This window comes from Pungitius pungitius, chromosome 15 (assembly GCF_949316345.1).
Source record: "Pungitius pungitius chromosome 15, fPunPun2.1, whole genome shotgun sequence".
NCBI classification, from domain to species: Eukaryota; Metazoa; Chordata; class Actinopteri; order Perciformes; family Gasterosteidae; genus Pungitius; species Pungitius pungitius.
Genome location: NC_084914.1, coordinates 3,671,759 through 3,699,714, shown reverse-complemented (window position 1 = coordinate 3,699,714; position 27,956 = coordinate 3,671,759). Strand labels below are relative to the sequence as shown.

Below are 27,956 nucleotides of genomic sequence, written 5' to 3'. Positions count from 1 at the left end.
TAGTCTGTTTGATATTTATCTTTCACATTCCCTGTGAACCTTTTAGTGAGACTTTACAACTTCCTTCAGTGTGGGCTGATTTATTTGTGTGTATTTGCGTGTGCGTAAAGCATCATTTGTTCAAAAGGAGAGTATTTGTAATATCACTTTTGACAAAATGTGTAAAAACAATTGTTATTGTCTTAATTCTGCATCTGTTTTTTTGTACTGTTGTTGAAGTCAATGACAATACCAAACAAATACATTTAATCAAAATGTGACTATTTATGAGAATATTCTATCCCTAATGAAGTTCACAACATCCTTTTTTCAGCTCACCTCGCTGGTCATCGCAGGTGTGTCTCTGCACAGCCTCAGGTTCCCAGGTGATAAATCTAAAACGCTCATTTACGGCGGCACAGCGGAGACGTTTAAATTGAGAGCCAGAGGAAGGACGTCTCTTCCCAGGAGAGCAGCGCCAGGTGACACACGCACAGGCGGGACGCATCGTCGTGCTTTTTAAATGCTCGTGATAACATGTTTGCATCGTGGTTCACGTGTGTCAAACATTCTTAATTATTTTTTAACAGGAATTCTCGGCTGCTGGGAGAAAAAAAAATAAAACGGGAAATGACGGTTTCTTACACCCTCGAAGTGGCCGATGCTCGATTCGGGGGCTTCTCCAAGCTCCTGTTCAGGTGGAAGGGAAGCATCTACAGGCTGCTCTACAAGGACCTCCTGGCCTTCTGTGCCGTTTACCTGTTTTTCAGTCTGTTTTACAGGTAAACTCTCTCTCTCTCTCTCTCTCTCACCTCTGTGGCTCCACCGGGTGCAAGAAGAACATTTTCTGACGCGTTCCCCTCAGGTTCCTCCTCTCGCCGAAGCAGCAGGACCTGTTCGAGCGGATCGCCCTCTACTGCGACCAGTTCACCAACACCAGCTTCATCCCGGTCCTGTTTGTGCTGGGTGAGAACCCATCCGACCCGAAACATGACCCCCCCCCACCTCCCCCCCACCACCCCTCCGACCTCCTTCACGTGTTGTGTCCCATCCCAGGTTTCTACGTGACCCTGGCCTTCAACCGGTGGTGGGGTCAGTACAGCAGCTTCCCGCTGCCCGACAACCTGATGATGGCGGTGTGCGGCAACGTGCACGGGGCGGACGAGAGGGGCCGCCTGCTGCGCCGGACGCTCATGAGATACGCCAACCTGTCCTCGGTGCTCATCCTGCGCTCCGTCAGCACGCGGGTCCGCAAGCGCTTCCCGACCCTGGAGCACGTGGTGGAGGCCGGTGAGGGACAGAGGCACAGTAGGGGGCCGCTTTCGGGCCTTTGGTGTCTTTTCAGACACCCGGTGTGCGTGTTTGGGATGACTATAGAGGTTTCGGGGGGGAGAGCTTTGAACCGCGCAGACGTTTCGATTGCTCTCCGCAGGGTTCATGACCACGCGCGAGCTGAAGAAGTTCGAGTCGCTCCACTCTGATTTCAACAAGTACTGGGTGCCGTTGACCTGGTTCTCCAACCTGGCGGCCGCAGCGAGGGAGGAGGGGCGAGTGAGGGACGACGTCGCTTTGAGGCTGCTGATGGACGTGGGGGTTTTTGTTTGGTGTTTTTTCACGCTTTCTCATGTATGAATGAGGGATGATGTGTTCAACTACAAAGGGCATGATGTGTATTCATAACCCACAGGAGCTGAATAAGTACAGAGGCAAGTGCAGCCTTTTGTTCCACTATGACTGGATAAGCATCCCGCTGGTCTACACTCAGGTAGCATCTCAGCAAAACTCACACTTCTTCTTTGTCTTCAGATTGGATTTTAAATACATTTGATCAAATTCTTTACAAAACTGACTTTAAGGTACCTTTTCTGCTGCATAATGCTTTAATATGATCTGTACACAGCTAGTTACTTAGTTTGAATATCGACCTTATGATGTGGGATCTTCTAGAGCAGATTAAGTCAGTAACAATCGGATCAAAGAGCGTATAAACATAATAAATTGCCATACCGGCATTGCCAGCCCGAGTACTTCTTCCACTACAGTTGATCACTCCCTGTGTTTCCCTCACACTCCGTGCAGGTAGTTACTTTGGCGGTTTACTCCTTCTTTGGATTCTGTGTGATCGGCCGACAATTTCTGAACCCCGAGAAGGGGTACAAGGACCACAAGATGGACATGTACGTCCCCGTGTTCACCCTGCTGCAGTTCTTCTTCTACGCCGGCTGGCTGAAAGTGAGACGAAAAACATCGCGCCGCCCCCTCTGCTGGAGAACAGGTGACAGGTTTCCCCCGATGTGCCGTCTCACGGCGCGTGTGGCTTTCCGCTCCGCAGGTGGGGGAGCTGATCATCAATCCGTTCGGCGAGGACGACGACGACTTTGAAACCAACCAGCTGATTGACAGGAACATTCAGGTCCGTCCCCCCCTGGCGGCGTCTCTGCGGCACCCCTTTTCAACAAAGCGCAGAGGGCTCACCTTCTCTCTCTCCCTCCGTAGGTGTCGATGCTGGCCGTAGACGACATGTACCAGAACCTGGCTCCCGTCGAGAAGGACAAGCACTGGGCGCAGAGACATTTCTCCGTCCCCTACACTGTGTCGACGGCGGCCGAGACCCTCAAACCGGCCTTCAGGGGCTCGGCCTTTGACATGAGGTTGGTTACTTTCGTTTTGGTTCATTCAGTTTGTTGGCGGCTTCTGCGCAGTACAGTAAAAACAGTGTCGCGGTTGCAGGGCGAGTGCCGATGATCTGGAGATTCACCGTCCTGCAGACTCTTCTTTAGGGGGGGGGCTGTATTTACCCCTGAAGGGCTCTCTGGGCGAAGGCCTCGACCTTCTTCTGCAGAGGGGCCAAGGGATCCTGCGAGGTCGGAGCCTCCCGTCTCTGGTGGACGCGTCGACGTACCCGAATGAGGACGATGGCGCTTCCCCCGACGTCGACATCGTCAACCACAGAGAACAACAAAATGCGTTAATCAAAGTCGCCGTGGGACACGAGTAGTGAAAAACCATTGTGATACTTGAACATTTTGTGTTTTTGAAGAAATAATGTTCTTTTGCAGAACTTCTTTGTCTCAACTAAATTAATTAGTGAAGAAAAAGCTGGTCGTAATATTATTTTTTACAAGCACTTATGTCCGATGGATGTCTTACATGACTTTAACTGCTTTAAAGTGATTATATTTCATGGTTTCTTTATCATCTTTACTAGACAAACGTGGCAAAACCTCAGAGGTTGAAAAACAATGTTAAAATGCAATAAAAGTCCTGCAGAAGTTACTGGCATAAGAAGGCAGTCTTTATGTAGAAGGGGCCATATTTATTAAATTAATTAATTAAATACTTAATTAATTCCTAATGTATTAATTAAGCTGGTTGACATTAGTGTCTACTTGATATATTATTGGGTGCTTTGATTTGCAATAATGCATTCTAATTTAAAAGATAATTTATGTTTCACAAGTCAAATGTATCTGCAGGTAAATATGCCGATCAGAGGATTCACTCGTTCCACAGCCGAAACACGAGACCTGCTGCGTTCATGTACTTTAGAGTGTGGTAAAATACAATTTTTTCCTCAAACCGATTGGAAAAACTGATAAATTCACCTACAATTTGCCACGTAAATTCAACTGACTAACGTAAAGGTTTGAACGAAACCAAAAATACTAAAATTTCACAATATCTACTTTATTTACCCTCTCGTTTTGGTCGAAAACATAAACTAGACCGGAAGTGCCTTGGTGTCGGATCGTCGGGTGAGGATGTAAACATAACTAAAACTAAACCAAACATAACTCTCTGGATAAACATTGAATTCAGCTCGTAAAGGAAAATCACGTCTGAGCGCGAGGTTTAGGCAAAAAAACAAACATTTATTTACGGTGGTTTAAAAAAAATCATATAAACGTGTATTGGGTCACGTGACCACAGGGGTCAAAAGTTTCGCGGGAATCAACATGGCGAACGGGATGGAATCCGCACCGGACGCGGTGCAATGTCCCGTCTGTTTAAAAGACTTCGCGTCCGACACTATCAACGGACACCTCGACGTGTGTCTCACAGACAAAAGCGAGCCGCCGTCCAAGAAGTGTCGGCTCGGCTCGAAGGTCGAACCGCCCGGTGACAACGGCGCCGGGTCCGGTTCGTCCTCCGTGGCTGCTCCGCCGTCCTCTCTGGTGTTTTCTATGTTTAAGACGAGCAAGAGTAAAGCGTCCGGTCCCGGTGAACGAAATGTGTCGTTGTCGAGTAAACAACCGGCTGCCTCTGCTGCCAACAAGGGACTCAAACGTAATTTATCGGGCGAGGAAGAGCCACGACGAGAAGGTACAGAGGACGTGCAGAGCCAGTCCTCTGGATCTAACGGACAGGCCGTGAAGGCATCACAAGGAGAGTCGTCTCCCCGGACGCTGATGACGTCAAACAAGCCCCTGGCGCAGAGTCTGAGACCGAGCACGCTGGAGGAATACTTCGGTCAGAATAAAGTCGTGGGTCCGCAGACGCTCCTCCGATCTCTGCTGGACTCCCAGGAAATACCCTCCCTGATCCTCTGGGGACCCCCGGGGTGCGGAAAGGTGAAGCATCCACCGGTTCTGACGTCACATCACAGGAAACCATAAGCCAAACACCTGTTGGAGTCTGTCGTGTAATAATAATAAACTGGCTTGTAAGGTTAAGGACATTAAATTACAACTTATTTTCATCATCCCCTCATCTGAAGATAATTTTACTGATGAACAACTTTCTCTAAATAGACAAATGCTGAAGATTATTATCACTGACCTTTCACGATGTAAAATTGAGAAAAGAGGCAGGAATAAAAATAATAAGGAATTTCTCAGAATCTCGAGACGAATGATGCCATGTTTAGATAGAAGGGTTTTGTGTGTGTTTTTAATCATATCACTTGTGTTCTTCTGTTATTCTTTCAGACCACTCTGGCTCACATAATCGCCAGCGGCAGCAAGAAGAAGGGCACGGCTCGATTCGTCACTCTGTCGGCCACCAGCGCCTCCACCAGCGACGTCCGAGAGGTGATCAAACAGGCGCACAACGAGCTGCGACTGTGCAAGAGGAAGACCATCATGTTCATAGATGAAATCCACCGCTTCAACAAATCCCAACAGGTGCAGCACACCCCCCCGAAATATGTGCTTTAAAGATGTGATATGAAGCTGATTCTTTCTTCTCAGTCTCTGAGCTTCTCCTCCCATGTTTGCTTTGGGCTCCCCCCCCCCCCCACACACTTCCCTCGCGTATCCGCAGGACACCTTCCTTCCTCACGTGGAATGCGGGACGGTGACCCTGATCGGGGCGACCACGGAGAACCCCTCCTTCCAGGTGAATGCCGCCCTGCTGAGCAGGTGCAGGGTGCTGGTTCTGGAGAAGCTCTCGGTGGAGGCGATGGGCTCCATCCTGGAACGCGCCGTGGCCAGGCTGGGGATCGGAGTCCTGGGGCGAGAACCGGCAAACCCTCGGCAACGAGAGCAATCGGACGCACACGAGTGAGTGCGACGATCATAATAAAATAGTTTAATAGTACTTGTATCTGGGCCAGAAGCAACCTTCAGTTAATAAACGTCACTTTAATTTGAGATGTATCACCATGGTAACCCATATTACACCACTGTAAAATACATTATACAAAACACTGAGCTGTTAATTAGGCACATAAACGGCTAAAAGTGATGCTAGTACAACATAAATAATAAGTGCGGCCCCACGATAAATTAATTCCATGTTGTTTATTGGTAATGATGCATCTGTATATTATTTTTTTTTCTTAGCCCAAAGATTCTAATTGAAGAAAAGGCTCTGGACACCATCGCCCACCTGTGTGACGGTGACGCGAGGGCGGGACTCAACGGGCTGCAGCTGGCCGTTCAGGCTCAGGTGACCTCGAGCCGGCTCGGCCAATCAGGAGCAGACGCCTCTCGGGAAATACTGGTGACGGAGGAGCACGTGAAGGAAGGTCTCCAGAGGTCACACATTCTCTACGATAGAGCTGGTAAGCCAACGCGAACTTACTTTATTTATTCAATAACATTATATATTAGGATTTCACACTTACGTTACGCATCAGCTGTCCCCAAGGTTACTAATAACCTGCGTGTGTGTGTTACTCAAAGGCGAAGAGCATTACAACTGCATCTCTGCGTTGCATAAGTCCATGAGGGGCTCCCACGAGAACGCGTCCCTCTACTGGCTGGGCCGCATGCTGGAGGGCGGCGAGGATCCGCTCTACGTGGCTCGCAGGCTCGTCCGCTTCGCCAGCGAGGACGTGGGTGCGTCACATCATTCTCTCTAACACTCTTTTATTAAGCAATGGGTTCTAGTTCCTCTAATACCAACTTCTGCTTACTTAAATCATCCTGCCACATGACACCACATGGGATAATTGAAAGCTTGTACTACATTAAGAAAGGACAGAAAAAGAGTGAGATAATGCCCAGTTTCGTCTCTCTCTCTCTCTCTCTCTCTCTCTCTCAGGAATGGCGGACCCCGCCGCTCTCCCTCAGGCCGTGTCGGCCTTTCAAGCCTGTCACTTCATCGGGATGCCCGAATGCGAGGTAGGCTTCGCCCGACCCGCCGCCGATGGATTTCGGGTGAACTGCCGAACCTGACGTTTTTTGCGTCCCCCCCCCCCCCCCGCTGTCTCTCCAGGTGATTCTGGCTCAGTGCGCCGTCTATCTGGCGCGAGCACCCAAGTCGGTGGGCGTCTACAAGGCCTACGGCAACGTGAAGGCCTGTCTGAGGAACCACAGGGGGCCGCTGCCTTCGGTCCCCCTGCACCTTCGCAACGCCCCCACCGGGCTGATGAAGCAGCTGGGCTACGCCAAAGGCTACAAATACAACCCGGCCTTCAGCGACGCCGTGGAGCAGCAGTACTTACCTGAGGAGCTGCAGGGAACCGACTTCTTCACCTGGACGCCGTCGTGACTCGGCCGGCTGTCACAGATTTATTAAACGATGCTGCTGACCGAAAACATTTCGTCGTGACATCTTTTTTTTTTTTTTAAAGCTAATTCCTGTTCAAAAGAGTTTGGAGTTTTGATGTGGATGTCTTTTAATACATTATAATTCGCATAGTTAACCATTTAAGTGTAAGTAAAAGTCTTTGATCCAATAAAATAAGTAAAATAATGTGAAGATATGCAGCCTTTGTGTTTCTATTCTATATCTAATACATTTTTTTATGTCATCAACGCTAAAATCTGTAAATATTTAGAAATACAAGACCAATGAAGTGTCGAGTTGACATCATGCAGTTTATTGTCCAATCACTTCTTTGGTTTTCGGAAACCTCTTCAGTTTTGGGCCATAGTCTGAAGAACAACAGAAGAAGAACACATGAGCACGTTTCACAAAGCGCACACATCGGTGCGTCTATTCCCTCACCTCACTGATCCAGGGGATGAAAGAGGCCACTCGGGTGAAGACCGTGGGCCTCCGGGCGGTGTTGCAGCCCCGTCCGTCCACAAAGCTGGTCACGCCTTCCACGTACCACCTCCCGTCTCCGCCCCGGCAGCTCAGGGGGCCTCCGGAGTCGCCCTGCAACACCACACAAGCAGATCGGGGGGGGTCGGGTTTCCCAACCAAAAAGAGCGCACGGGGTCGTTCCTCACGTGGCACGCCGACTTGCTCCCTCCTCCCGCGCAGACCATGGTGGTCTTCGCCGAGGCCCCCCACCAGTCGCTGTGACTGCAGGTGGCGTGATCCACCACGGGGAGGAGGGCCTGCTGCAGCGCAGCCGCACGGGGGCCCCCGGCTACGGGGGGGACGACGACAGCGTGTTAACAACCCAGCATTTAGAATTCAGCAGTGTGAGGGGGTGAGGGGGGGGGGGGGTGTCTCACAGTAGAGTCGACCCCAGCCTGTGACGTAGCAGGGCTGGTTGTGGGCGAGAGCGGCGTCGCGCCGAGGCAGGCAGGCCGGCTCCACTTTGTCGTTGACGACGGCCTTTTTCTCCAGTTTGAGCAGCGCGACGTCGTTCCTGCGGCGCAAAGAGTGAAGCGCGGCAGCACCTTTTATTGCGCTTTGCAATGAGCAGTGAACACATTGTGAGCGCCTCACGAGTCCTCAGAAGATGCTTATTGACATTATAAGGTGTTATTAAGACTATACAGGTCAACAGTAACCTCACAAATGTGTTTATTGTTAAGAGATGCATAACTAAAAAGCTTAACTATTAATAAGTGCATAGTAACTTATTCATTAACAACAAGTCGTTGCTCCTGCTTTAGATCCTTTAACTGCAATAAGCAGTTTATAAATGCATCATAAAAGATTTATCAAGCTTAATAGCAGCAAAACACAGTCAATAACTGTTTTGATGCTAATATAAACAATTACAATGAAATGAAAAAGCCTTTTAATAACATTCTTTAATTTATTTTGTGCTTATAAATGTTTCAACAATTAAAGTCTTAACATTACCGCTTATGAAGTCTTATAAAATACATGTTTATAAGCATCTCTAATGGACTTACTACATATTGACTCAGGCTTATCACAAGGACCTTACTTCCAAGAGTTAAAGGACACTTCTATTTACTCAGCTGCTGTTCGTAGGACACTTTTTCGGCTCGGTTTCCTAAGTAGACGTTAATATGAACCCACAGATCCGGATGACTGGCGTTTTGATGTTGAGAAGCGAAGATGACCTACCCACAGGACACACAGTCGTCGTTCCATTTGGGATGGATGAACATTTTGTCCACCATAATGAACTGTTCCGGTCCCTCCTCTTTGTCCATGTTGTGCTCTGCAAGGACGACCCTGTAGGTGTGGAATCTGGATTGGAGAAAGGTAAAAAAAAAGTTCTTAAAAGTGTGTTTGTACGTTTTTTAAGGGATGTAAATGGATTTTTCCTCACGTGATGCAGTGAGCAGCAGTCAAGACCCAGTTAGGAGCAACGAGAGTTCCTCCACAAGTGGGGAAGAAAGACTCCAGAGACACCTGCCACGGCCAGCTGTAGGGACGGGCCTCCTCGCCTTCCACCACGCGGCTGGTGTTGGGCTGATAGGCGGGAACGCCACAGCCAGACACTGCGAGACAGGGAGGCACAGACGGAATACAACCACGCATTTATTTATCCCTAACAGTGAATGAGTGCGTTAAATGTGAACTCACCGGCTGTAACAACCACGAGGAGGACGAGCGTGACTTCCATCTCTCAATCGTCCAAACTAACTGGTTTTATCATGCAGAGCTATTTATGTCCAGACAAAAACAGCCTGGGAGTTTTCCTCACGATATCCAGCTGGCTAAACCGGCAGTGTACCAACAGGCAGATCAAACTACGTAACCTATTATAACCGCATTGGAAATAAATGTACATTTCTTTGGCTTTGTAAATGATGGTTGAAGCCTTTTGGTTTAGCTTTTGGGCTATTTTTAACTCAATTAAGACAACTTAAGGGGGTTTGCTTTTTTTGCATTTTAAGGACTAAAATCTATGTATTGATTACATCTTTAAAAAAGCATAATTTCACCACTGAAGAGGTGGACAAATAATCCGTGTTACCTTATAAAAGAAATAAGTGAGGACAGGCATTGCCGCACCTCACCGCAGGGGGCGCTGTGCGCGTGGCCGTTCTTTCTTCTTCGCGTCCGAAGTTTACCAACCGTAGTTTTCAAGATGGCGCTACCCGGCGTTCTGCTCGTGCGGCTCAGAGCGCTGTGTAACGTCCACAAATGTGCGCACAGAGCGGCCGAAACAGCGTCCAGCTGGAGCGGAGCCGTGCGGTGGTACAGGACCAAGCCTCGGAGCCTCCAGGAGAGCGCACCGTCGGACTTCCAGACCCGAAGAGGTGAGCGGTTAGCCCGGGTTAGGTAACCGGTGACAGCTCGCGCCGGGGATGAAGCTCAAGGACATCCATCAGGGCTTCAAAGCGCGACACCGCCTCATCGCTGCGTAGTTGCCTTTCACCTAAGATGGCGAAAACGATTTCGTTGACTTCGCTTGTGTGTGACCTTTTATTTTTTGTTGTTGTTGTTGTTGTTATCTTCTCAGATAACGTGAGCCCGGACCTCCTCATGAAGGAGTTTCCGGATCCTAAAAACCTCCTGAATTCCACCATCTCCCGTTCACTGGGAGTCAGCGACCTGTCCCAGCTCATCCAGTACAGCTGCGAGGAAACGGCAGGAGTCAAGGTCAGAAATCCACAGCTTCGCGCGTGCACACGTCGCAGCTGATTGTCTGAGCTTTTAGTGCCGTGACCTTTTTTTTGTGTCTGTAGAAAGCCACCGTCACGGTGCAGTGGCCCTGCAGGATCGAGGAGGAAGGGTTCGCCTCCAAGAAGGTCGACGCAGAACGGTTCGCTGCGGCCGCTGCTTGTTCCAAGCTGAAAGTGCGTTGCCACCGTTGCCATGGTTACATTAGTCTTGACAGGTGGTAGTGGTATTTGACCTCCCTCTCGCTCTCTCTTTCTCTCTCTTTCTCTCTCTGCACAGGAAATGGGCGTCATTGGTCGAAACAATCAGCTCCCAAAGAAATTAGCCGGCAGGGGAAGAGGGATCCAATCACAACTTTACGATAACGAGGAAGAGACAGGTGCAGAAGGCGACTTTGTGCCTAAAGCGGATGACCGGGAACAGTGGCAGGCCCCCAATGAAGACCGCACCGCCACCGCCGAAGCTCTTTCCTTGTTTCCACAACCTAAATCGCTCCTCACCCGGGTCGTCCAGGTTGCCACGTCGACGCACAGAATCAGGGTTGGTGGCTCTCGTCCTTTGCACAAAAAGAGAGCGGCGCTCTCAACTCTGTGTTTTCTAAAGCGTCTGTAACTCTCCACCACTGATAGGAGGTCATTCAGTTCAAAACGGCAGGAGGAAAGGTGAAGAAGTGTGAGCTGACGCTGCACTGGCCAGAGGAGATGAAGTTCTCCACCACAGCGAGAAACCGACAGACAGCGGAGCGGGCGGCTGCAGCTCTTGCCTGCATGAAACTGAAGGTGAGGACCGTTAATTTGGGGGGGGGGGGACAACAATCAACCTGTATCTTCACCTACAAGTTTAGAACCTTGTTAAAGACCTGCATCGTGTCCCCTGGTCCAGGAGCTGGAGCTGCTGGATAAAGACAACAACCCGCTGACTCACGCCAAGTACCACCGAGAGAAGGTGAGAGAGGCCGGCGAGCGAGAGAGACGCCCCCTGCCCCTGGAAGTCCCTCAATACCTGGAGGAACACATGAGGGAATACCTCGCACAGGTCAGTCCTGTGTCTCAACCTTTAAATGTGCTTTAATTGATGAAGAATAATGTCATCCTCATGCCGGTGTGGCTAAACGTCAACAATACCCTGGAGTCCGGTTTGAGAAGCTCAAAGGAAGCCTGCTATAGAAGCTGCACCGTTAATGTTGGATTTAATGTAAAAAAAGAATGCCTCTTCTTTCATAAAAGTACCCAGTGGCAACAGAAGTGCAGAAGCTTTGGGAGGAAGAAGAGGCGAGAGGACAGCAGGCTGTAAACCAGCAGAACGAGGAGGACCAGGAGGAGGAGGAAGAGGACACGACGGACGCCATCACGGGCCGGCCGTACAGACCTCTGTCCGACGGCGAGGCTCGGCGGCTCAGCGCCCACCTGCGGGACGAGTGGGAGAGGGCGGGCCCCGGGCTGAGCGTGGAGCTCCCGGTCGACGCCCACCGGCGGCGCGTCGTCTCCGAGGTGCAGTCGTCCCGGGTGGTCGTGATCGCCGGCGAGACGGGCTGCGGGAAGACCACGCGGATCCCCCGCTTCCTGCTGGAGGAGTGCGTGCGAGGCGGCGAGGGCGCCAGGTGCAACGTCCTGGTGACGCAGCCTCGTCGGATCAGCGCCGTGTCGGTGGCCCATCGCGTCGCTCAGGAGATGGGACCAGCACTGAAAAGCTCTGTGGGATATCAGGTAGATCCAAGTTTGATTGTGTAATGTTCTGCAATGTTCTGCAATTGGCTAGAACCTTTTGGAAGGAGCAGGTTGGATACTAAAAGTTGAAGTTCTTCACAACACAACGCGCAGGTGAGACTCGAGAGCCGACCACCGGAGCACAGCGGGGGGGCCTTGCTCTTCCTCACGGTGGGCGTCCTGCTGAGGAAGCTGCAGTCGAACCCGTCGCTGAAGGGAATCAGCCACGTGGTGGTGGACGAGGTTCACGAGAGGGACGTCAACACGGACCTGCTGCTGGCTCTGCTGCGCTCCAGCATAAAGGAGAACCCCGACCTGCGAGTGGTGCTCATGAGCGCTACGGGGGACAAGCAGAGGCTGTCCGAGTACTTTGGGGGCTGCCCGATTGTTAAGGTGCCCGGATTCATGCACCCGGTGAGGGACATTTACCTGGAGGACGTGCTGACGGAGATGGGACGCACGCCGGCGGCCCAAAGGAGAGCGCAGACGGACAAGCGGGTGAGACTGGAGTCTGTGGAGTATTTTAAGTGTCTCTGCTCCTTGTTGTGTCTCATTTTGTATTCGTTTCAAGGGAGGAAAAGAGGACTTTGCGCCGGATGTGGATCTAGTAGCTGATGTAATCGAGCACATTGACAAATGTGGAGAGCCAGGTAACTCGGATAACACACACTCAGACAACCACTTGGACAATAGTTGCCAACTACAAAGCACTAGAATCCTGCAAAAAATGATATGAACAATATGCATATAACATTTTTCAATCCTCTTCTTTGTGCGCCAGGTGCGGTGTTGTGTTTCCTCCCCGGATGGCAGGACATCAGAGCCGTTCAAGAGAAGCTGGAGGAGAAGCGCCACTTTTCCTCCGGCACACAGATGATTTTACCACGTAAGAGAGTTTCCGACAGATTTAAGACAACCGTTTTTTTTGTCCTCCCAAGAATGAAGATTGATATTTCTAATCTGACCCTTTTTAATCTTTTCATTTTAGTGCACTCTAGTTTATCAGTCGCAGACCAGCAGGCGGTGTTCCAGCGCCCCCAGGTGGGCCAGAGGAAGATCGTCCTCGCCACTAACATCGCCGAGACGTCCATCACCATTGACGACATCGTCCATGTGGTGGATGCAGGAACTCACAAGGAACACAATTATGACCCCCGGACTAAGGTTCGTTACCTCCCCACGTCTGCAGCCGTTTGTTGTACATCCGGAGAATGATGGGTTCTATCTTCTGCTTTTCATTCAGGTCTCCTGTCTGGACACGGTTTGGGTGTCTCATTCTAACGTGACTCAGAGGAAAGGGAGAGCGGGGCGATGTCAGCCGGGACGGTCCTACCACCTGTTCCCTCGCGAGCAGCTGGAGGCCATGACTGCCTTCCCCATCCCGGAGATCCTGCGCACGCCGCTGGAGAGTTTAGTGTTGCAAGCCAAAATCCACAGCCCCAACTGCAAGGTACTGAAACGGAGACAATGGCCTTTTTGTCTTTTACAAAAATATATATATATTTGACCTATTGAAAGGTGTCGTTTACCTGTGTGCAGGCTGTGGATTTCTTGTCCCAAGTGTTGGACAGTCCAGAGCAAGAAGCCGTGAGAGACGCTGTCCGAAACCTACAGGACATCGGTGAGTGACTCCCCCCCCCCCCCCCCCCCCCCCATTTTAACAAGTGTGTGTGTGTGTGTGTGTGTATTTATCTAAACTCTGTTCTCTGCAGGAGTCCTGGACAAGACCGAGACCCTGACGCCGTTAGGGGAGCGTGTCTCCTGCATGTCCTGTGACCCCCGACTGGCCAAAGTGCTGGTCCTGAGCGCCATGTTCAGATGTGTTCTGCCCATGCTGTCCGTGGCGGCCTGTCTGACCAGAGACCCCTTTCACAACAGCCTCCAGAACCGAGGCCTGATCAGCAAGGCGAGATGTTTTACCAACGCGGCCGTGGTTTCAAAAGAGCGCGTCTGATGACGTCGGGATGTGCAGTAACCGTTGAGTCTTCTGGCTTCCGTCCGTGCAGGTGAAGGAGGACCTGAGCGACAACAGCTACAGCGACTTCTTGGTGTTTATCCGAGCGGTGTTGGGCTGGAGGAGACTTCAGCACGACGGGGACAGGGAGGACAGGGACACGTATCTGTACAAACACTCTCTGTCCAGGTTCAGCCTTCGGTTCATCAACGGTACGGCGCGCCCTCGTCCCCGTACGCCGCCCGCATTCCAAAATCGCCTCCCTCTCCACTTCATTTTTGTCCTCGTGCCGCTCCTCCGCAGGTCTCATCTCTCAGTTCAGCGAGAACCTGCACGAAGCCAAGCTGGTGTCTCGTGCCAGCGAGGGCCAGCGTCCCAATTCTCTCTACAACGAGCACAGCAACCAGGAGGAGCTGCTCAAAGCTGTGCTGCTGGCTGGACTCTATCCCAACCTCATTCAGGTGAGTCCTTGTTTTTACTGCCGTGCTCCATCAAAGCCCAAAACTGTGAGCTCCGAACGCAGGCATGCTGTTGGGATGGCAGGATGTTTTTTCTTTTTTTTAATGGTCTTCGCTAATATCGGTTCTAAATTGCAAACATAGTTTAAAAACAAGTTAGATCCACTATTTGCTGCGTCTCTTTTAAACCTACATTAGAGGTTTCGTCATCACGTGGAATAAAAAAACGACTTTCTCTTTCTTATTTCTTTGCCTCAGGTGAAGAAAGGCATTGTGTCCAAAGGGGGACGCTTCCGGCCCAACAGCATTGGATTCCGCACAGTCAATGGGCCGGTGATGCTCCACCGCGCCTCAGTGAACAGGTCTGAAAAGGCTCCAGAATTCAGCCGCCATCTTTAATTGTAACGTTGTGTCCTTGCGGATGTGAGCTCATCGGCGTCCTTCCTGCTTCGCAGGGGGAAAGAAGAGCTGCCGAGTCGCTGGTTGACCTTTTTCAGCGCCATCCAGTCCAACGGAAACGTTTTTGTCAGAGACTCGTCGACCGTGCATCCCCTCGCTCTGCTGCTGCTCACCGACTGTGACATCACAGAGACGGGTAGGACGTGGACGCAAGACGCTCATTACTCTGCATGATGTTTGTCCATTTAAAATATCCTGTTTTTTTTACCCCCCCAAAAGTCCCAAAAGCACAGATTTGTTCTGCAGTTGATTCAACACTGAAGAAAACATGCTTATTATTTCTGTATTACTGCTAATAGATGCACACTAAACCCTTTATTAATATGATCACCCGCTTAGATTTGCAGTGAATGCTCCTCTCATGAATCCTTCTCTCTCTCTCTCTCTCTCTCTCTCTCTCACTCTCTCCCCCCTTGTCCCAGTGAGGGGCGACCGAGTGGAGGTGTCCTTTCCCGGGCGCTCTCTGATGCGCTGCGAGTTGTCCGTTGACACCTGGGAGCTGGTGTGGGAGCTGCGCACCTCCATCCAGACCATGCTGTATCGCAACCTCAGCAACCCCGGCAACGCCATCGCCAACTCCTCTCAGGACGGAAAGCTCATCTCCTTACTGGTGGAGCTGCTCAACAACACGGACTCGAACCCGCTGGCTCAGAGCCACGGCAGCGACAGCGAGGTGGACTGAGGGCGCCGGGTGTTGATTGGATGTCGTCAGAGATCGTTTGTCTACTCGGTCAATGCTTGACTCGATCACTAGAAACATCGAGGTAAATGATGAACTCGTATTGAGGGGAAGGAAATCCATTGGTTTGTATTTTGGACTGTGGTTAACTATATATATATGCTTTCTGAAAAGCAAAGTTTAATTTTGCTTGAAACACTCAAATCATTGACTAATGCTCATTGAAATAAATTGTCATATTTATTGCAATAAATATTTGCGACACAATGAGAAAGTTATCAGATCTCTTTTATTGTTTAAAGGGATTAAAATAACTGCTTACAACCCCAACGTCGGCCAAATGTTCTCCCATGATGCTTAGCAACAAAAGTAAATAGATGGTTGAGAGGGATTACACATTGCATTTTAGGACGTCGTTGCTCATTAACCTTTTTTAAGAGAATTCTGTCATAAACTGTGTGTGGAAGCTGGTCAGGCGCCTCAGTAGTTCTTCCATAACGTCCTCCGGGACCATAATGCAACATCTGTTGAAGGAAAGTAGGTTTAAAGGTTTTGCACAGCAGGGAATCCTCCAGAATTAACAATGCTTGGTTCATATGAGGCACCTGAAGTGGTAGGTGCCTTCCTTCGGTTCATATTCACAACCAGGTCTGACGAGCACACCGGCCTCCTCCAGTAGTCGGGTACAGTAGAACACATCGGGCTGCATGCCCATTTCCTATAATAAACGAGAGTGTCAAATAAAATGTCTACATGGGTCGTTTTTTTTTAGTTTTTGCACGGGGCGCGTGGTTCTGTGTGAGAGCGCTCGGACACCTCGGCCCTCTGGATGGCTTTAGGTGGGAGGTGCAGCCTGGGGAAGGCGAATGCTCCTCCTTCCACCGGCTGGCAGCACAAACCCGGCAGACCGTTGACGACCTCGAAGACTTGCTTCGCGTTGCGGACCAGCGTGCTCCTGATGCGCTGCGTCTCCTGCGGGAAGGAAAAGGCCAGTAAATAGAAGTGCTGGAGTATCGTCTCGCGTCCAAAGGGTACCTACCCTCTCACCTCTTTGTAAAGCGGGTACGAGGGGTCTCCTGGTTGTGGAGGCTTCGCCAACAGATCCAGAGCAAACTGACCCAACACGGGGGCACAGCTGTCTGCTGAGAACAGTTTGTAGATGTGTTTCATGACAGCGGGGTCCAGGTTCACCAGCTCCACGTATCCTCCACGCAGACCACACCTGGTGCCAGAGAGACAAGTCCGGCTGCTAGCGGTAGTTCTGGAGATCATGGTGACATCTCCATGTGCACCAGCTGAATGCAGATGTTCAAGTTTCCACTTTGAAGAGATCTAAAAAAATGCCGTAGTGCTTTTTTCCTGTGGCTGGTCACGAAGATGTCGGCCTGTGATGCTCAAAGCACCAAAAACACATTTGTAAAAACTCAACCCAGAATAAGATGTGTTGCTATGATGAGGGACATGTGTCCTTTTAAGGACTTGTCTAGTAGAAATCACTTTTGCAAATTAAAACTCGGCCTTTGTCATAAATTGTGTTTTGTGAGGACCCCCCCAGCTCCTCATCGGGATGAACGTACTCTCCCATGAAGCCTTTGGATGCTGAGTGGAAGGACGCCAGCTCCACTGTGTCGGAGAGAGGAGGTCCCATCTCCGTCAGGACCCTCTTGTAGGAGACAAACTCGCTGTGTTCTCCATAAACGCAGTCCTGATAGACCTGCGCGGGAACGACACGCCTTTACTTCCACGTGTTGTTTTGCGTTGATGCATTTTAATTATTATTTTTTTCCTGGATCGAGAAGCCCACCTCATCGGCCAGCAGGAAGAGCCTCTTCTCGGAAACAAACCGGATCACCTCCCGCATCGACTTCCTGCTTTGAACGTGACCTGAAAAAGCATTAAAAAACAGCCGCGTGACTCACGAAACCCTCCGAACCCAAACGCGCTCCCTTCCAACGCGGCGCCGCTACCTGCGGGGTTCCCGGGGTTGATGACGTACACGGCCACCGGCCTGCAGACCCCTTTGGCGGAGTCCAGCGCTCTGCGCAGCTCCTCCACGCGCAGCTCCCAGCCCCGCTCCTCGCACAGGTCGTAGGGCACGGCGACGGCGCCCAGCCCGACCATGGACTGGATGGAGGTGAGGTAGCACGGCCTCGGGGTCAGCACGCCGGCTCTGGGCGAGGCCTCGGCGTCCACCAGGACCTTGAGGACGTTCTGACGAGCGCGCGGGAAGGGAGGTTCACGTTAACTGGAGGGGAGGGACACTGGGGGGGGAATGTTTCGAGCTTCTCCTCGACGACGGGCCGTTACCATGAGGCTCCACTGCGAGCCGGGGCTGATGTAAATGTTCTCCGGGTCACACGGAGCGCCGCCGTCTCGTCTCGTTATGAATTCAGAGATTGTGTGAACTATCTGTGGAATGCCCCGTGTAGCAGTGTAAGAACCTGAGGAAGTAGCACAGCTGTAGTCACACTGTAGCATAATGTTACTAGTATTGCTATTTATTTAAATATGAGTATGTTGTCTTTGTTACATATATTTTATGTTTTTTTAATAGATTCTACAGTATTTGTTTAAATGTGTCATACAGCTGTTTATTCAATAATCATAGTAATAATCAGTATAGCCTACACATCAATGTCTTAACGGGCTGCAGCTAAAGATTTTTTTTAAAATCTGTTTATTTTTCAGCATCAAAGAGTCAGTGAAGAATAAAGAATTACAGACAGTGGGCTCATTGTACAAAATGCAAATCACCGATATTACATGTGCCAATAAATCTATCTTCTTGGCGACATACCATTAAACACACACACACACACACACACACACACACTGCTCTTACCCACGCTCCCTCCTGCACATCCCTTGAGCAGCAGCTCGGCCCTCTGTCTCACGTCCACTGGCAGCTTGTCGCTGTCCACCAGCTGAGGGTAAACACATGCCGCGAGAACCTGCAAAACATGACGGTATCAGAGTGAGACTAAATATAAAAGGCATTAACCAGCACACAAGGTTGTAGTGAAATACCTGTTGGACAAATGTCAGAGGCTTCACGCCACCTCTGTGCGGGTCGCCCCAGTAGACTTCTATCAGGTCTTTAAAGGGCTTCCTCACTCTCTGACAGGTGAAGCACAAGCACAAGACGGGCTGGACAACCTGATCAAGAATCCACATTGTGAATACATCAATAACTCTTTTTTTTCTTTCCTTTACCTGTCTGAGCTCTTCCTTTATCCGGCTTGCTCGTTTGGCTAAGACGGCGTACTGTAGCTGCTTCATGTTCCTCACATTCGGACTGGTCTCGTGGATTGCAAACATCTTCGATTGTTACTCTGCACTTCTCTCCGACGGGTGACTGTCTGGTTGAGCTTAGTCTTTTTGTACTTGCTGAAAGTTCAATTATTTGCCTGGAGGTGTTTTGTCTAGTTAAAGATACACATGGAAGATATGCGACACTTGGTGTCTCATTTACAGTTTAGTGGCACTGACCTTTTGTTTCAACGTGCCATTGAGTTATATTTTTTTCTATATATGTTGAAACTTGATCCTGACCATACGTGACCACCATTTATTACATTTGGAACAATATACTGATCACAATATATCTATAAATCAACTACAGCTCGTTAGTCATACATTTTAGAATTAGATTGTGTAGAGTATGGTAATCTGTTCGCAGAGCACTTTAATTTTAACTTTTTAATTTGTAATATTCTATATTCCTAGTCTATAGCCTTCTATTTTATATTGTATATTTAAATTGTACATTTGTGAATTGAAAATGTAATTTTTCTTATTTGTTTTGTTGTCCATTGTCTCGATAGCAATAAACAGGTGGAAACAGGTTCGGCTTGTGATACCTGTTGCGGTTCTGGCTGGCATTAGTAAAGTTTAGTCATTAGTAGTAGTCAAAAGTATCCATCAAAATAACGTACTCAAAGATAAAAAATAAATGATATCGAAATAATCGTCCAAATCATATTTTCCAGAGTTTTATTTTACGTGCTTCAATGTGTCCGGATGCTTCGCGGCCACGTTTCTCTCCGGACACCATTAGCAGACGTACAGCTACACTTCCTGTTTTGTTTTTCGTTCCCTCCGCTCGACTCGACTCGGGGGAAGACATGGAAGAATTCACCGAGCGAGGACACAACGACAGCCTGCCGTCCGGACAACACCGGCGGACCGTGTAAACCGAACCCGAAGCAGCGGGAGGGGGGCAGCGGTCACAGGGCGGCGGGGAGGGGGCGGCTTTTTTTTTGATCCCAGACCCGTTCCCTCACCCGAGCCTTCGGCGTCCGCGACATGGCGCTCAGCTCCGGCGGTTGGGCTCCCCCGACCCCGGTCCCCTCTGCCTCGTCCCAGCAGGCTGCGTGCGGCGGCGCCCCGACGCCGTGCTGCGGCACCGTGCTGATGTCGGTCCGGGTGTCGGTGTGCCACTCCGGGATCCGGCCCCTGTGCCTCCCCGGGGCCGGCGGCGAGGCTCTGCGCCTGCAGCTCGGCATGGACCCGAGCCGCGCCGGAGAGTTCCGACTGGCGCTGCGAGACACGAGCGGGAACCGCAGCGTGGTGAGAAGAAGGCGCGCAGACACACCTGTGTTGTGTACCGGGCGGGTCCCGTCGGTACCCGCTGACACCTGAACCTTTCCTTAATCATCCTTTTATAACCTAGGCCCGGACACGCCATTTTACAGAGCAAGTCCAAGCAGTTCCCCCGGATTTTGGGGGGATAAAATCACCACTGATTTAATTAACACGTCATCAAAAACATTCCTCCACGAAGCCCGGGGATCTGTTCTATGATGAGGGATTGTTTTGTAGAAGATGTTTTCTTTTTCCTCTTTTTAGTTTCGCTTTCATTTCCAGTCCTCCCATAACCACGACACATTCCGTTTAATTACAATCACAACATGATCGGCGTAAATTCTTACTCCAACACGTGACTTTGCGTTGTTCGCGTGGGCAGAGAAGATGAACGGAGACCAGCTCCATCCTCTTTACGAGGTGGTCCTTTACCAAACTGCTGGTCGTGATTGTGGTGACGAGGTGTCAGCTGAGTGGAGAAGGTGCAGTTTAAAATCACACCATGAACCACGTCCAGGCCTTTCGTGGAGCTGTTCGAATGTTGTGACATCATTAGGGTCATGTGCTCCAAAGACGGAGGAAATGATGTCATCGTTGTAAAATATGAATGGCATATTACTATTTCGACTGATTTAAGTAGTTTCAGTGTCGGACTAATTTAATGCTGGATATAAATACTAAAGAAAAGGTTTATTTGCAATAGTCCAACGCTGCTTCGATGCTTTAAAGCTACGACCATCAGACGATTCATGGATCAGTCCACAAACGGGAAACAAATCTGTGTATTTTGATAATGAAGGAACAGTTTGTGAATGGGATTAGTATTGATTTGCTGGTAAATTGAATGGCTTTTTGAGTTAGCTATCGCTTGGATGAAAGTATTTCAAAAGTCACCTTGGCAATTACAACTGTCATCTTTGGATTAGCTGACTCAATACTATCAAAGTAATTCGTTTTTTCTTGCTCTCCGTCCGCAGTTCATCGCGGAGTTCGACCTGCGCTCGGTGCAGTACGAGGTCAAGTCCCCTCGCTGCCACGAGATGCGCCTCGCCGCTCCGCCCCACGACTGCATCCGCTTCAACTTCCGCTGCGACCGCGAAGCCGAGGAGTGGGCCACGGTGGTGATGTCATCGCTGAGGGAGGCACACAGAGGTCTGCTGTTAAGAGACGAATGCATCAAATACACTTTTATCACGATCAAGCTCGCGTACGAATGTAACGATTTTTGCATGGAATGCATTTACTCAACAGGTCAGAACTTATTTACTCACACGTCTTACTTGGTGTTTGGTTTGTTGTAGTCTTTGGGAAAACATGTTCAATAGTTGTACTCTTAATTTAAGTCATTTCTATTTCTCATTTAGTAAAGTTTTACTTAGAATTTAGAATATTTTAGTCAATCGAGGTTGTTTATTATGAGGCAACCAGCTTTCACACTTGTTGGCACCATAGATGCAGCCTTTTGCATAAACAAAGGAATTACACGTTTGAATGTGACACCGTTTCTTTCCATCACGCCTTTTATCAGTTGAATCAACTCCTGACGTCTCCATTCAGCGTGTTTTCTTTTCATCGCCTCGTTTCCCCCCCCCCCCCCCCTTCCCCGACAGTCGCCAACATGAACACGTGTGAACCGGACGCCGCGCGCGACGAACCGGCGCCTCCGGAGCCGTGGAGCTCCGCCTCCCTGCCGCTCACCGGTTGGTACATACCCCGCTCTCCCGCTTCCTCTTGAGCGCTTCCCTTTAAAAAAAAAAAATCCGTCTTTTATCAGAGGAGCTGTGCTTGGAGCTCGCCAGGGCGATCGAGGCCGGCGACGCCCGGGCCGCCTCGCAGCACGCCGGCGCTCTGGCTCGCCACAGACCGGCGCTGACCATCCAGCCGTCCGAGAAGAACTACGCGGAGGGAGCCCTCAGGTTTGTGGGCGGGAAGCAGAGTCCCCGCTTCCAGATGGGCGTTTGTTGGTCCCTTTAACGGGTCGCGTCTGCGTTGCAGCTTGTCCGTGGTCGTGGAGGACGTTTCGTCGTCCTGTTGCGTCACCGTCAAGGTCTTTCCCTTCATGACCGTGGCTGCGCTCAAGCAACAGGTTCGGAGCATTCGACCCGCTGCCCAGCATGGTGAAGTAGTGTGTTTTTTTTTGTTTTCTTCCCTTTACGTTACCCTCGGCTCCACCAGGTGTTCCTCGAGTACGGTTTCCATCCCCGCGTGCAGCGCTGGGTGATCGGCCAGTGCCTGTGCACCGAGCCGAGGTCGCTGGCCTCCTACGGCGTGCAGAAGGACGGCGACACGGCGTACCTGTACCTGATCTCCGCCCGGCAGGCGCGCGTCACCCGCCAGCTGTTCCAGCAGGACCTGGAGAGCGCCCTGCTGGCCCCGCCGCTCCCGCCGGGCAACGGCCCCACCTCCCAGGACTGGAGGGGCTACAGCACCCTGCCCTCGAGGCTCGCCAACAACAACCAGGGTGAGTTGGACACAACCCCCCCCCCCCCACCCCACCCTGCTTCACATTTAAAGAGGTCAAAGTGCACACATCCATTTGATCATGTGATATTATTGTCTACAGACTAAAACTGATTTAAAGACGCAAAGTTTTGCGAGGTTTTTTTTTTTAATTCAGTCCTTTCTTACAATGTTATCAATATGAACAGTGACTTTAATGTTGTCATTTTTATAACAATGATTTCATAAATGTTTTTGTCAACCTGCAGGTGGTGGAAGCGACAAAGTAGGAGACATAAAAGATGTCCTCCATATTGAGAATCTGCAGCTGAATGATCACAACAATAAAGCCAGTAAAACACAGGTATGTTAGCCTGCAGGAAACCAGCAGTGCACTGTAATCGAGCTACGCTATGCTAATACATCCATCGCTGACTCTCCTCCTCTCAGCAGACGGAGTGGGCGTGTCCCTCGTGCACTTTCATCAACAAGCCGTCACGCCCGGGCTGCGAAATCTGTGCGACAGACAGACCCGAGCCGCACATCCAGCAGGTAGCGACGTCGCCTCTTTACCGACCGACGGCTCTGCTGTTCCTCTCTGAAAACATCTTAAAAAAAAAAAAATGTTTTGTATTCCGTCCCCAAGGAGAGAGGAAGGCGAGAGGATCGAGGAGAGGCCGCTTCGAGCAGCAGCAGCTGACTGCCCATCATCGCCGCCATGTCTCACACACACACACACACACAGTGTGGAGGTTGAAGAAGAAGCTTCCATAAGGACTGTCGGGTGCACTGAGAGTCCTTCGAACCGGGAGGCTTCAGCTTGGACACGACACACACACCCACACACACGAATTTGCCCGGACCTCTTTATTTTACAGGGTGTTTTGTGTGCAAAAATCCCAGATGGCCTAATATTTATTTTAGGTGAAAGAGATTAAGTTGAGGGAAACTTTTTTTTTTCTTCTGTCAACTATGAAATTAGGAGGGAAGGTGAAGCATTGTGCAATACCCTGCTGTGTTTGTGTCATCCGCCAAAAGCCTGGTGGTTTTAAAAGGAGAATGTGTTGCGTTTACAGGGCTGTCAAGTGCGTTTATTTTTTTATAACATTGTGTTAAGTGTATTAACAGTCGCTTTAGTTTTATTCAATTTCCTGTGACAGCAAAGGAATGACCTGTTTTCAGTAATGCTGTAAAAGCTTTCATCAGCCGAATAAACGTAATGAAAAACCAATGTCTATTAAAATGCATTAATTCATCGACAGTGTTTATTTCCCAGATATAAAATGTCTCATGATCTAACGTCAGTGTTATTGTTCATACAATACCCAGGTTCGCCTTTATAAATATTACATAACAGATTACCAGAAAGTTATCAAAACAAGTAGAAAAAGACCAGGGTAATCAAACTGATTTTCAATCCAACACCACCCTGCCTGAAAAAAACAAATATAAAGCAAACAAAAGACAGTCGTACAACTTATGTTACCAAAAGTAATCAAACCATGACATTTACAGCTGTTTTTAAAAAGATCGTCCTTTCCTCCACTTAGTTGTGAGGGAGTTATTCAGTAAAAAAAAAAAAAAGCCAGATTTCTTTTCCCGTTTTAAGAGCGAAATACCAACAAAACGTCCAGAAAAAGTGAGTCGCTGCAACTGAAGATATTCATCTTCTCTCCAGTGGATTCAACTGTCATTCACCCCAGTGTATCAACCACGGGGGGTGGGGGCTTTGTTCCCTGTGAAGGCCTCCAAACGTCCTCTCTCTCACTTCCAGAAGAGGATGTTCCAGAAAAGCAGCCAGCAGGGGTAGACGAGCAGGGCTACGAGCGGGTAAACCAGGGAGCCGTAGAGGGCGTTGTCCAGGATGCCCTGAGAGATGACTGACAGGTACAGCATCCAACCCTCCAGGAAGCTCACGGGCATTTCCTGCAACTCTTGGAAGAAGAAGACAGAAAAGAGCAGCGTGCAGGCTGGACTGAGGACGACCAGGATGAAGGCTGATAGAACCCTGTGGGGGGGGGAGAGAGAGAGACACACACACAGGTTATTTAACCAAACACATGACCGCACAGAGCCTTCTCTGATCCGAGTCCTTACTTTGGCACGTCGGGCGTGACGAAGGCAGCCACGGGCACCAGGGTGAGAGCCAGGATGAAGCCCAGGGAGAAGTTGATGAGCGCGGTGCAGCCCAGCAGCACCGCCAGGTAGAGCACGGCGACCAGCTTCAGCACCTTCCAGCCCTGCTCCGTGCCCTGACCCGTCAGGAGCCTTCGACAAGCAGAGGGGGGAGGGGGGGGGCACACAACGGACGTGTGAAACCGGAACACTGCGGCTCATACGGAGACGCGACCCGTCCACCCCGAGCGTCGCCGGGTGGGAGGAGCTACCTGTGCGTGTTGTGGGGCAGGGCCAGGCCCGCCGTGTAGACGGCGATGGCCGTCAGCACCACGGCCTCGGTCTCGGACACCGGAAAGTGCTCCACCGCCATCTCCTGGAACTGGACGGGCAGGGTGTAGAGCGCCACGCCGGTCAGGTGGCTGATCACCAGGGGAGTCAGCACCGACAGAACTCCCGGGCTTGATATCTGAGAGGGAAGCAGATTCATCATCGATCAAAGTTTGGGGTGAGCGGGCGGCTTCATTCGCGGGGGCCGCTTGTCTCGACTCGTTTTCCCCCAACCTGCTCGGCGTCGACGACTCCGTCTTCTGTTCTGGGAGGTGGAGACGCGAGTTGAACCCACAGGTCTAAGGCCTGCATCGCAGTCAAGGGCCGAGAACCACACGTTCTACAAAGAAAAAGAGGCTGCGCGGGACCGTCAGCCGTCAACATCGAACCGGGTCCAATAACCCGGGAAAGGATACACGAAGCAGCAGGATGACGCCGAGGAGGCCGAAGGCCGGCATGTAGTAGCCAATGGAGACAAAGTGCGAGAGGGACGACATGAGGTAGAAGAAGTAGGACTGGTGGAGGCGCTCCAGGAGGTTATTCAGCTTGCGATACATCCCCTCCAGGAGCCTGCGGGACATCATGTGGGACATTCAGTGTCGCCCCATGAAGGCAACCGCTACCCGCAAACAACAACACTGGCTCTGACCTCCCGACGGTGGTGGCGTCGGTCTTGTACTGGCGGAAGCTGTTGATGCCCTTGATGGTGGCGGCCTCGATGTGGTACCGCAGGAAAAGGCCGTGATCCCCCCAGGGCCGCCCGCTGGCCTGCTTCATCGCCATCAGCATCATGGTCTGGACCGCGTGGCTGTAGCCCGACACGCTGTCCCAGTCGTTCCTCTGCAGCTGTGGAGAAAACGACGAGGTGTCTTACGGTGCCGCTCCACCATCTGCAGATCATCATGCCCCCCCCCCCCGCCACACACACACCTTGCCCTGGGTGGTGCAGAGGACTCCGATCTTCTGACAGAAGGCGTAGAAGAGGTTGGCCAAGTCCAGGTTGGGGAGCTGGCCGTTGAGGCCCTCCAGGACCAGGTCCAAACTGGTCACGACGTCACTGCTGAGCTCCAGGGACAGAGCCGCCTGGATCGAACCCCCGCGGCCTTGAAGGGGGGACCAGTCCATACCTAGATGCACGGCCACAGTGTTGTGTGAGAGGGGGGCTGAGCGGGGCGGGGGTGGGGAGGAGGGTGAATGGCGAGGATTACCCGTAGTGTTGGTGTGGTGGTAGCCCTCCAGCCAGGCCTGCATCCCGATCAGATCGTGCTCGTTCACCAGGAAGATGATGTCTTTGGCCCAGTAGACCTGATCTGTTGAGCAACACCGCGCGGTCAGTAAAACGGGGATCATTCAAAAAGGCGTGGAGGGGTTAGGGGGGGGGGGGGGGGGGGGGGACGCGGCGGGTTTCGCACTCACTCCTGAAATACTGCGCCAAGCCGAGTAGCAGCCCCACGGCCTGGTTGTTGTGGTCGCCCGCGGTGCAGGGGGCACTCAGCACCAGCGCTTCGGTTCGCGGGGCTCTCGGGGCCCGAAGGATCCCGTAAACGTTTGTCCCTTTCACCATCTGGGCGGGGGGCGGAGAGACCAGAGGAGGAACCACGGAATATGCAGGTGAATAACAAGTCGGACCCCGGTTGAACGCAGAAAAGCGATCGGACTCACGTATCTCTCTTTGTCTTCGTCAGGAAAAGGCAGCCTGCGAGAGAACCTCTGGGTGAACACCTCCAGCCCCCGAGACTGCATGGTCTTCACCAGCCAGTCCACCGGCATCCCCCTGCAGACAAGCAACTGGTACCTTCAGACGGCTACGGGCAAAATGCCATTAAACCTGCACACCGGCTTCATTTTGACAAAAGAGGACACTTTTAAAGTCAAACCAAACAGTGGAAAGACTCGCACGTGTTCAGATGTAACGGTGTGTGTGTGTGTGTGTGACAGCAGACGCTCCCACGTCACGCTGAGCGAATCCCAGACATGAGGTCGACTTTTACATCCACGTTTGTGTCTCACCCGGTTTTCTTCTTGTGGGCCGCAAACTCTCTGCCGGTGGCCAGCGCGCGCTCCCCGGCGGGGAAGCGCTCCTCCACCATGGTGGAGCCCATGGCGTTCTCCGACATGTACGTGCGCAGGGTGAAGGGCTCGAACGCCAGCCCCATGAACCAGGCCACGCCCGCCATGTAGCACACCACACTGCCATTTAAAAAATTTAAAAAGAAGGGAGAAATCGTACAGTTAAAAGCGTATAGGTGCACATTGGGTGTTGCATTCACCTGCATTTGCGTTCGGCATTCAACTGGTGCGTTTGAGGTCCCGGCGGGACGCGTATCTCACCAGATGGGGGCATTGAGGCGGGTTAGCAGGCCGATCAGAGCCCGCCGCCGGTTTGGGTCGGACAGCAGTCCCATGTTGTCGTGTTGTGACGTAACGCCTGGACACACCGGACCCTGAAGGCAACACACACACACACACACACGCTGCAATACTAATGCTACACGAGGAGCCGTTTACCATTTGCCGTACATGTATCTCACAGCCCAATACTCGTACGCGAGTAAGTCAGGAATATCTCACTGACGGACATTTACGAGGCATCTATTGACAGCTAGCTTGCTGTTAGCTACCTGTGCTAATGCTAGCCTAATTAGCTGTGCCGGCTTCGAGAGATTGTACAATATTTCGCCCGACTTCTCCCCTGTAAAGGTGGTTATGATCAACGGTTACCGTGAAGATTTTTGATTCAATATTCCACACAATTACAAAGACGTGACGTTACCTCTTTCTAGTTCGACGCTCCACCAGCGGAGGAAGGATTGTTCAGTTCAGTTTCCTTGTTCCTGCGGGAACATTAATACGGCGGACTGATTTCCGGTTGAGAAATAGAATGAAACAGAATAATTCAAAAGTCTTTAAACGTTTGGTTTCTTTGTTTATGAAAGCCTAAATTATTTTTTTCTAATAACATGTATTTCACAGGTTTCTAGTAACAAAAATAAACTTCTTACCAAGATCTTACAAAAATGTATTCTTAACATATTTTACACCCAACAATCATTTTTAGTCATAACTAGTCATAATAGATT

At 50.7% G+C, this 27,956-nt stretch overlaps 7 protein-coding genes across 10 annotated transcripts; 4 read left to right on the top strand and 3 right to left on the bottom strand.

Moving 5' to 3' along the window:
• The first annotated feature begins 54 nt into the window (after nt 1–54).
• On the top strand, nt 55–3,280 carry LOC119206397 (bestrophin-4). Its single transcript, XM_037457515.2, has 10 exons — nt 55–461; nt 570–761; nt 845–945; nt 1,036–1,269; nt 1,412–1,566; nt 1,667–1,744; nt 2,059–2,211; nt 2,312–2,392; nt 2,476–2,630; nt 2,710–3,280. The coding sequence occupies exons 2-10, from the start codon at nt 610–612 to the stop codon at nt 2,975–2,977; spliced, it is 1,377 nt and encodes a 458-aa protein (XP_037313412.2). The 5' UTR covers nt 55–461; nt 570–609; the 3' UTR covers nt 2,978–3,280.
• Nucleotides 3,281–3,930: 650 nt separating this feature from the next.
• wrnip1 (WRN helicase interacting protein 1) lies at nt 3,931–6,996 on the top strand. The gene is made up of 7 exons (XM_037457467.2): nt 3,931–4,550; nt 4,908–5,102; nt 5,242–5,480; nt 5,763–5,983; nt 6,105–6,260; nt 6,466–6,545; nt 6,640–6,996. Exons 1-7 carry the CDS (start codon nt 3,936–3,938, stop codon nt 6,913–6,915), a joined length of 1,782 nt encoding a protein of 593 aa, XP_037313364.2. The 5' UTR covers nt 3,931–3,935; the 3' UTR covers nt 6,916–6,996.
• A 223-nt stretch (nt 6,997–7,219) lies between these two features.
• Nucleotides 7,220–9,204, bottom strand: LOC119207352 (chymotrypsin-like elastase family member 3B). 2 transcript variants are annotated; one of them, XM_037457698.2, is made up of 7 exons: nt 9,109–9,204; nt 8,852–9,023; nt 8,644–8,769; nt 7,833–7,969; nt 7,602–7,744; nt 7,375–7,527; nt 7,220–7,301 (listed from the first exon to the last, which is right to left on the bottom strand). In XM_037457698.2, exons 1-7 carry the CDS (start codon nt 9,146–9,148, stop codon nt 7,284–7,286), a joined length of 789 nt encoding a protein of 262 aa, XP_037313595.2. In that variant the 5' UTR covers nt 9,149–9,204; the 3' UTR covers nt 7,220–7,283. The 2 variants fall into 2 exon arrangements, with proteins under 2 accessions (XP_037313595.2, XP_037313596.2); XM_037457699.2 differs by having other exon boundaries at nt 8,644–8,754.
• Nucleotides 9,205–9,564: 360 nt separating this feature from the next.
• Nucleotides 9,565–15,692, top strand: dhx30 (DEAH (Asp-Glu-Ala-His) box helicase 30). The gene is made up of 19 exons (XM_037457401.2): nt 9,565–9,788; nt 9,992–10,131; nt 10,218–10,328; nt 10,432–10,692; nt 10,782–10,931; nt 11,035–11,187; nt 11,379–11,858; nt 11,973–12,356; nt 12,430–12,508; nt 12,640–12,744; nt 12,847–13,022; nt 13,102–13,308; nt 13,398–13,479; nt 13,571–13,764; nt 13,865–14,024; nt 14,116–14,273; nt 14,529–14,632; nt 14,726–14,865; nt 15,152–15,692. The coding sequence occupies exons 1-19, from the start codon at nt 9,617–9,619 to the stop codon at nt 15,409–15,411; spliced, it is 3,516 nt and encodes a 1,171-aa protein (XP_037313298.2). The 5' UTR covers nt 9,565–9,616; the 3' UTR covers nt 15,412–15,692.
• Nucleotides 15,693–19,362, bottom strand: LOC119205966 (alanine aminotransferase 1-like). Of its 2 annotated transcripts, XM_037457465.2 has the most exons (11): nt 18,622–19,362; nt 18,436–18,525; nt 18,251–18,359; nt 17,716–17,849; nt 17,376–17,619; nt 17,213–17,292; nt 16,986–17,122; nt 16,456–16,630; nt 16,225–16,380; nt 16,014–16,126; nt 15,693–15,932 (listed from the first exon to the last, which is right to left on the bottom strand). In XM_037457465.2, the coding sequence occupies exons 1-11, from the start codon at nt 18,724–18,726 to the stop codon at nt 15,842–15,844; spliced, it is 1,434 nt and encodes a 477-aa protein (XP_037313362.2). In that variant the 5' UTR covers nt 18,727–19,362; the 3' UTR covers nt 15,693–15,841. The 2 variants fall into 2 exon arrangements, with proteins under 2 accessions (XP_037313362.2, XP_037313361.2); XM_037457464.2 differs by having other exon boundaries at nt 18,436–19,362.
• A 300-nt stretch (nt 19,363–19,662) lies between these two features.
• LOC119206528 (ranBP-type and C3HC4-type zinc finger-containing protein 1-like) lies at nt 19,663–23,687 on the top strand. 2 transcript variants are annotated; one of them, XM_037457549.2, is made up of 9 exons: nt 19,663–19,977; nt 20,970–21,144; nt 21,603–21,692; nt 21,767–21,908; nt 21,988–22,078; nt 22,168–22,453; nt 22,701–22,795; nt 22,885–22,983; nt 23,078–23,687. In XM_037457549.2, the coding sequence occupies exons 1-9, from the start codon at nt 19,714–19,716 to the stop codon at nt 23,129–23,131; spliced, it is 1,296 nt and encodes a 431-aa protein (XP_037313446.2). In that variant the 5' UTR covers nt 19,663–19,713; the 3' UTR covers nt 23,132–23,687. The 2 variants fall into 2 exon arrangements, with proteins under 2 accessions (XP_037313446.2, XP_037313440.2); XM_037457543.2 differs by having other exon boundaries at nt 22,882–22,983.
• On the bottom strand, nt 23,675–27,727 carry gpaa1 (glycosylphosphatidylinositol anchor attachment 1). The gene is made up of 13 exons (XM_037457458.2): nt 27,650–27,727; nt 27,208–27,320; nt 26,887–27,066; nt 26,539–26,650; nt 26,293–26,440; nt 26,085–26,186; nt 25,807–26,003; nt 25,526–25,722; nt 25,293–25,446; nt 25,111–25,182; nt 24,819–25,015; nt 24,529–24,699; nt 23,675–24,439 (listed from the first exon to the last, which is right to left on the bottom strand). The coding sequence occupies exons 2-13, from the start codon at nt 27,279–27,281 to the stop codon at nt 24,196–24,198; spliced, it is 1,848 nt and encodes a 615-aa protein (XP_037313355.2). The 5' UTR covers nt 27,282–27,320; nt 27,650–27,727; the 3' UTR covers nt 23,675–24,195.
• Between the last annotated feature and the right edge of the window lie 229 nt (nt 27,728–27,956).

What these genes read in the sequence shown, in the direction of transcription:
- LOC119206397 (XM_037457515.2), top strand. Translation starts at nt 610, where the DNA reads ATGACGGTTTCTTACACCCTCGAAGTGGCCGATGCTCGATTCGGGGGC. An exon ending in TTTTTCAGTCTGTTTTACAG is followed by an intron (nt 762 to 844) that starts GTAAACTCTCTC and finishes CGTTCCCCTCAG; the next exon opens with GTTCCTCCTCTCGCCGAAGC. An exon ending in TGATTGACAGGAACATTCAG is followed by an intron (nt 2,393 to 2,475) that starts GTCCGTCCCCCC and finishes CTCCCTCCGTAG; the next exon opens with GTGTCGATGCTGGCCGTAGA.
- LOC119206528 (XM_037457543.2), top strand. Translation starts at nt 19,714, where the DNA reads ATGGCGCTCAGCTCCGGCGGTTGGGCTCCCCCGACCCCGGTCCCCTCT. An exon ending in TACGCGGAGGGAGCCCTCAG is followed by an intron (nt 21,909 to 21,987) that starts GTTTGTGGGCGG and finishes TCTGCGTTGCAG; the next exon opens with CTTGTCCGTGGTCGTGGAGG. An exon ending in GCTCGCCAACAACAACCAGG is followed by an intron (nt 22,454 to 22,700) that starts GTGAGTTGGACA and finishes GTCAACCTGCAG; the next exon opens with GTGGTGGAAGCGACAAAGTA.
- dhx30 (XM_037457401.2), top strand. Translation starts at nt 9,617, where the DNA reads ATGGCGCTACCCGGCGTTCTGCTCGTGCGGCTCAGAGCGCTGTGTAAC. An exon ending in CACACAGATGATTTTACCAC is followed by an intron (nt 12,745 to 12,846) that starts GTAAGAGAGTTT and finishes TTTTCATTTTAG; the next exon opens with TGCACTCTAGTTTATCAGTC. An exon ending in CAGCCTTCGGTTCATCAACG is followed by an intron (nt 14,025 to 14,115) that starts GTACGGCGCGCC and finishes GCTCCTCCGCAG; the next exon opens with GTCTCATCTCTCAGTTCAGC.
- gpaa1 (XM_037457458.2), bottom strand. Translation starts at nt 27,281, where the DNA reads ATGGGACTGCTGTCCGACCCAAACCGGCGGCGGGCTCTGATCGGCCTG. An exon ending in TCTGCACCACCCAGGGCAAG is followed by an intron (nt 25,723 to 25,806) that starts GTGTGTGTGTGG and finishes TTTTCTCCACAG; the next exon opens with CTGCAGAGGAACGACTGGGA. An exon ending in GCGTCATCCTGCTGCTTCGT is followed by an intron (nt 25,183 to 25,292) that starts GTATCCTTTCCC and finishes ACTGCGATGCAG; the next exon opens with GCCTTAGACCTGTGGGTTCA.
- LOC119207352 (XM_037457698.2), bottom strand. Translation starts at nt 9,148, where the DNA reads ATGGAAGTCACGCTCGTCCTCCTCGTGGTTGTTACAGCCG. An exon ending in CCTCGTGGTTGTTACAGCCG is followed by an intron (nt 9,024 to 9,108) that starts GTGAGTTCACAT and finishes CCTGTCTCGCAG; the next exon opens with TGTCTGGCTGTGGCGTTCCC. An exon ending in AGGCTGGGGTCGACTCTACT is followed by an intron (nt 7,745 to 7,832) that starts GTGAGACACCCC and finishes TCCCCCCCGTAG; the next exon opens with CCGGGGGCCCCCGTGCGGCT.
- wrnip1 (XM_037457467.2), top strand. Translation starts at nt 3,936, where the DNA reads ATGGCGAACGGGATGGAATCCGCACCGGACGCGGTGCAATGTCCCGTC. An exon ending in GACCCCCGGGGTGCGGAAAG is followed by an intron (nt 4,551 to 4,907) that starts GTGAAGCATCCA and finishes TTATTCTTTCAG; the next exon opens with ACCACTCTGGCTCACATAAT. An exon ending in CATTCTCTACGATAGAGCTG is followed by an intron (nt 5,984 to 6,104) that starts GTAAGCCAACGC and finishes TGTTACTCAAAG; the next exon opens with GCGAAGAGCATTACAACTGC.
- LOC119205966 (XM_037457464.2), bottom strand. Translation starts at nt 18,726, where the DNA reads ATGTTTGCAATCCACGAGACCAGTCCGAATGTGAGGAACATGAAGCAG. An exon ending in CAACCCCGGGAACCCCGCAG is followed by an intron (nt 17,293 to 17,375) that starts GTAGCGGCGCCG and finishes ATGCTTTTTCAG; the next exon opens with GTCACGTTCAAAGCAGGAAG. An exon ending in AAGCCATCCAGAGGGCCGAG is followed by an intron (nt 16,127 to 16,224) that starts GTGTCCGAGCGC and finishes CGTTTATTATAG; the next exon opens with GAAATGGGCATGCAGCCCGA.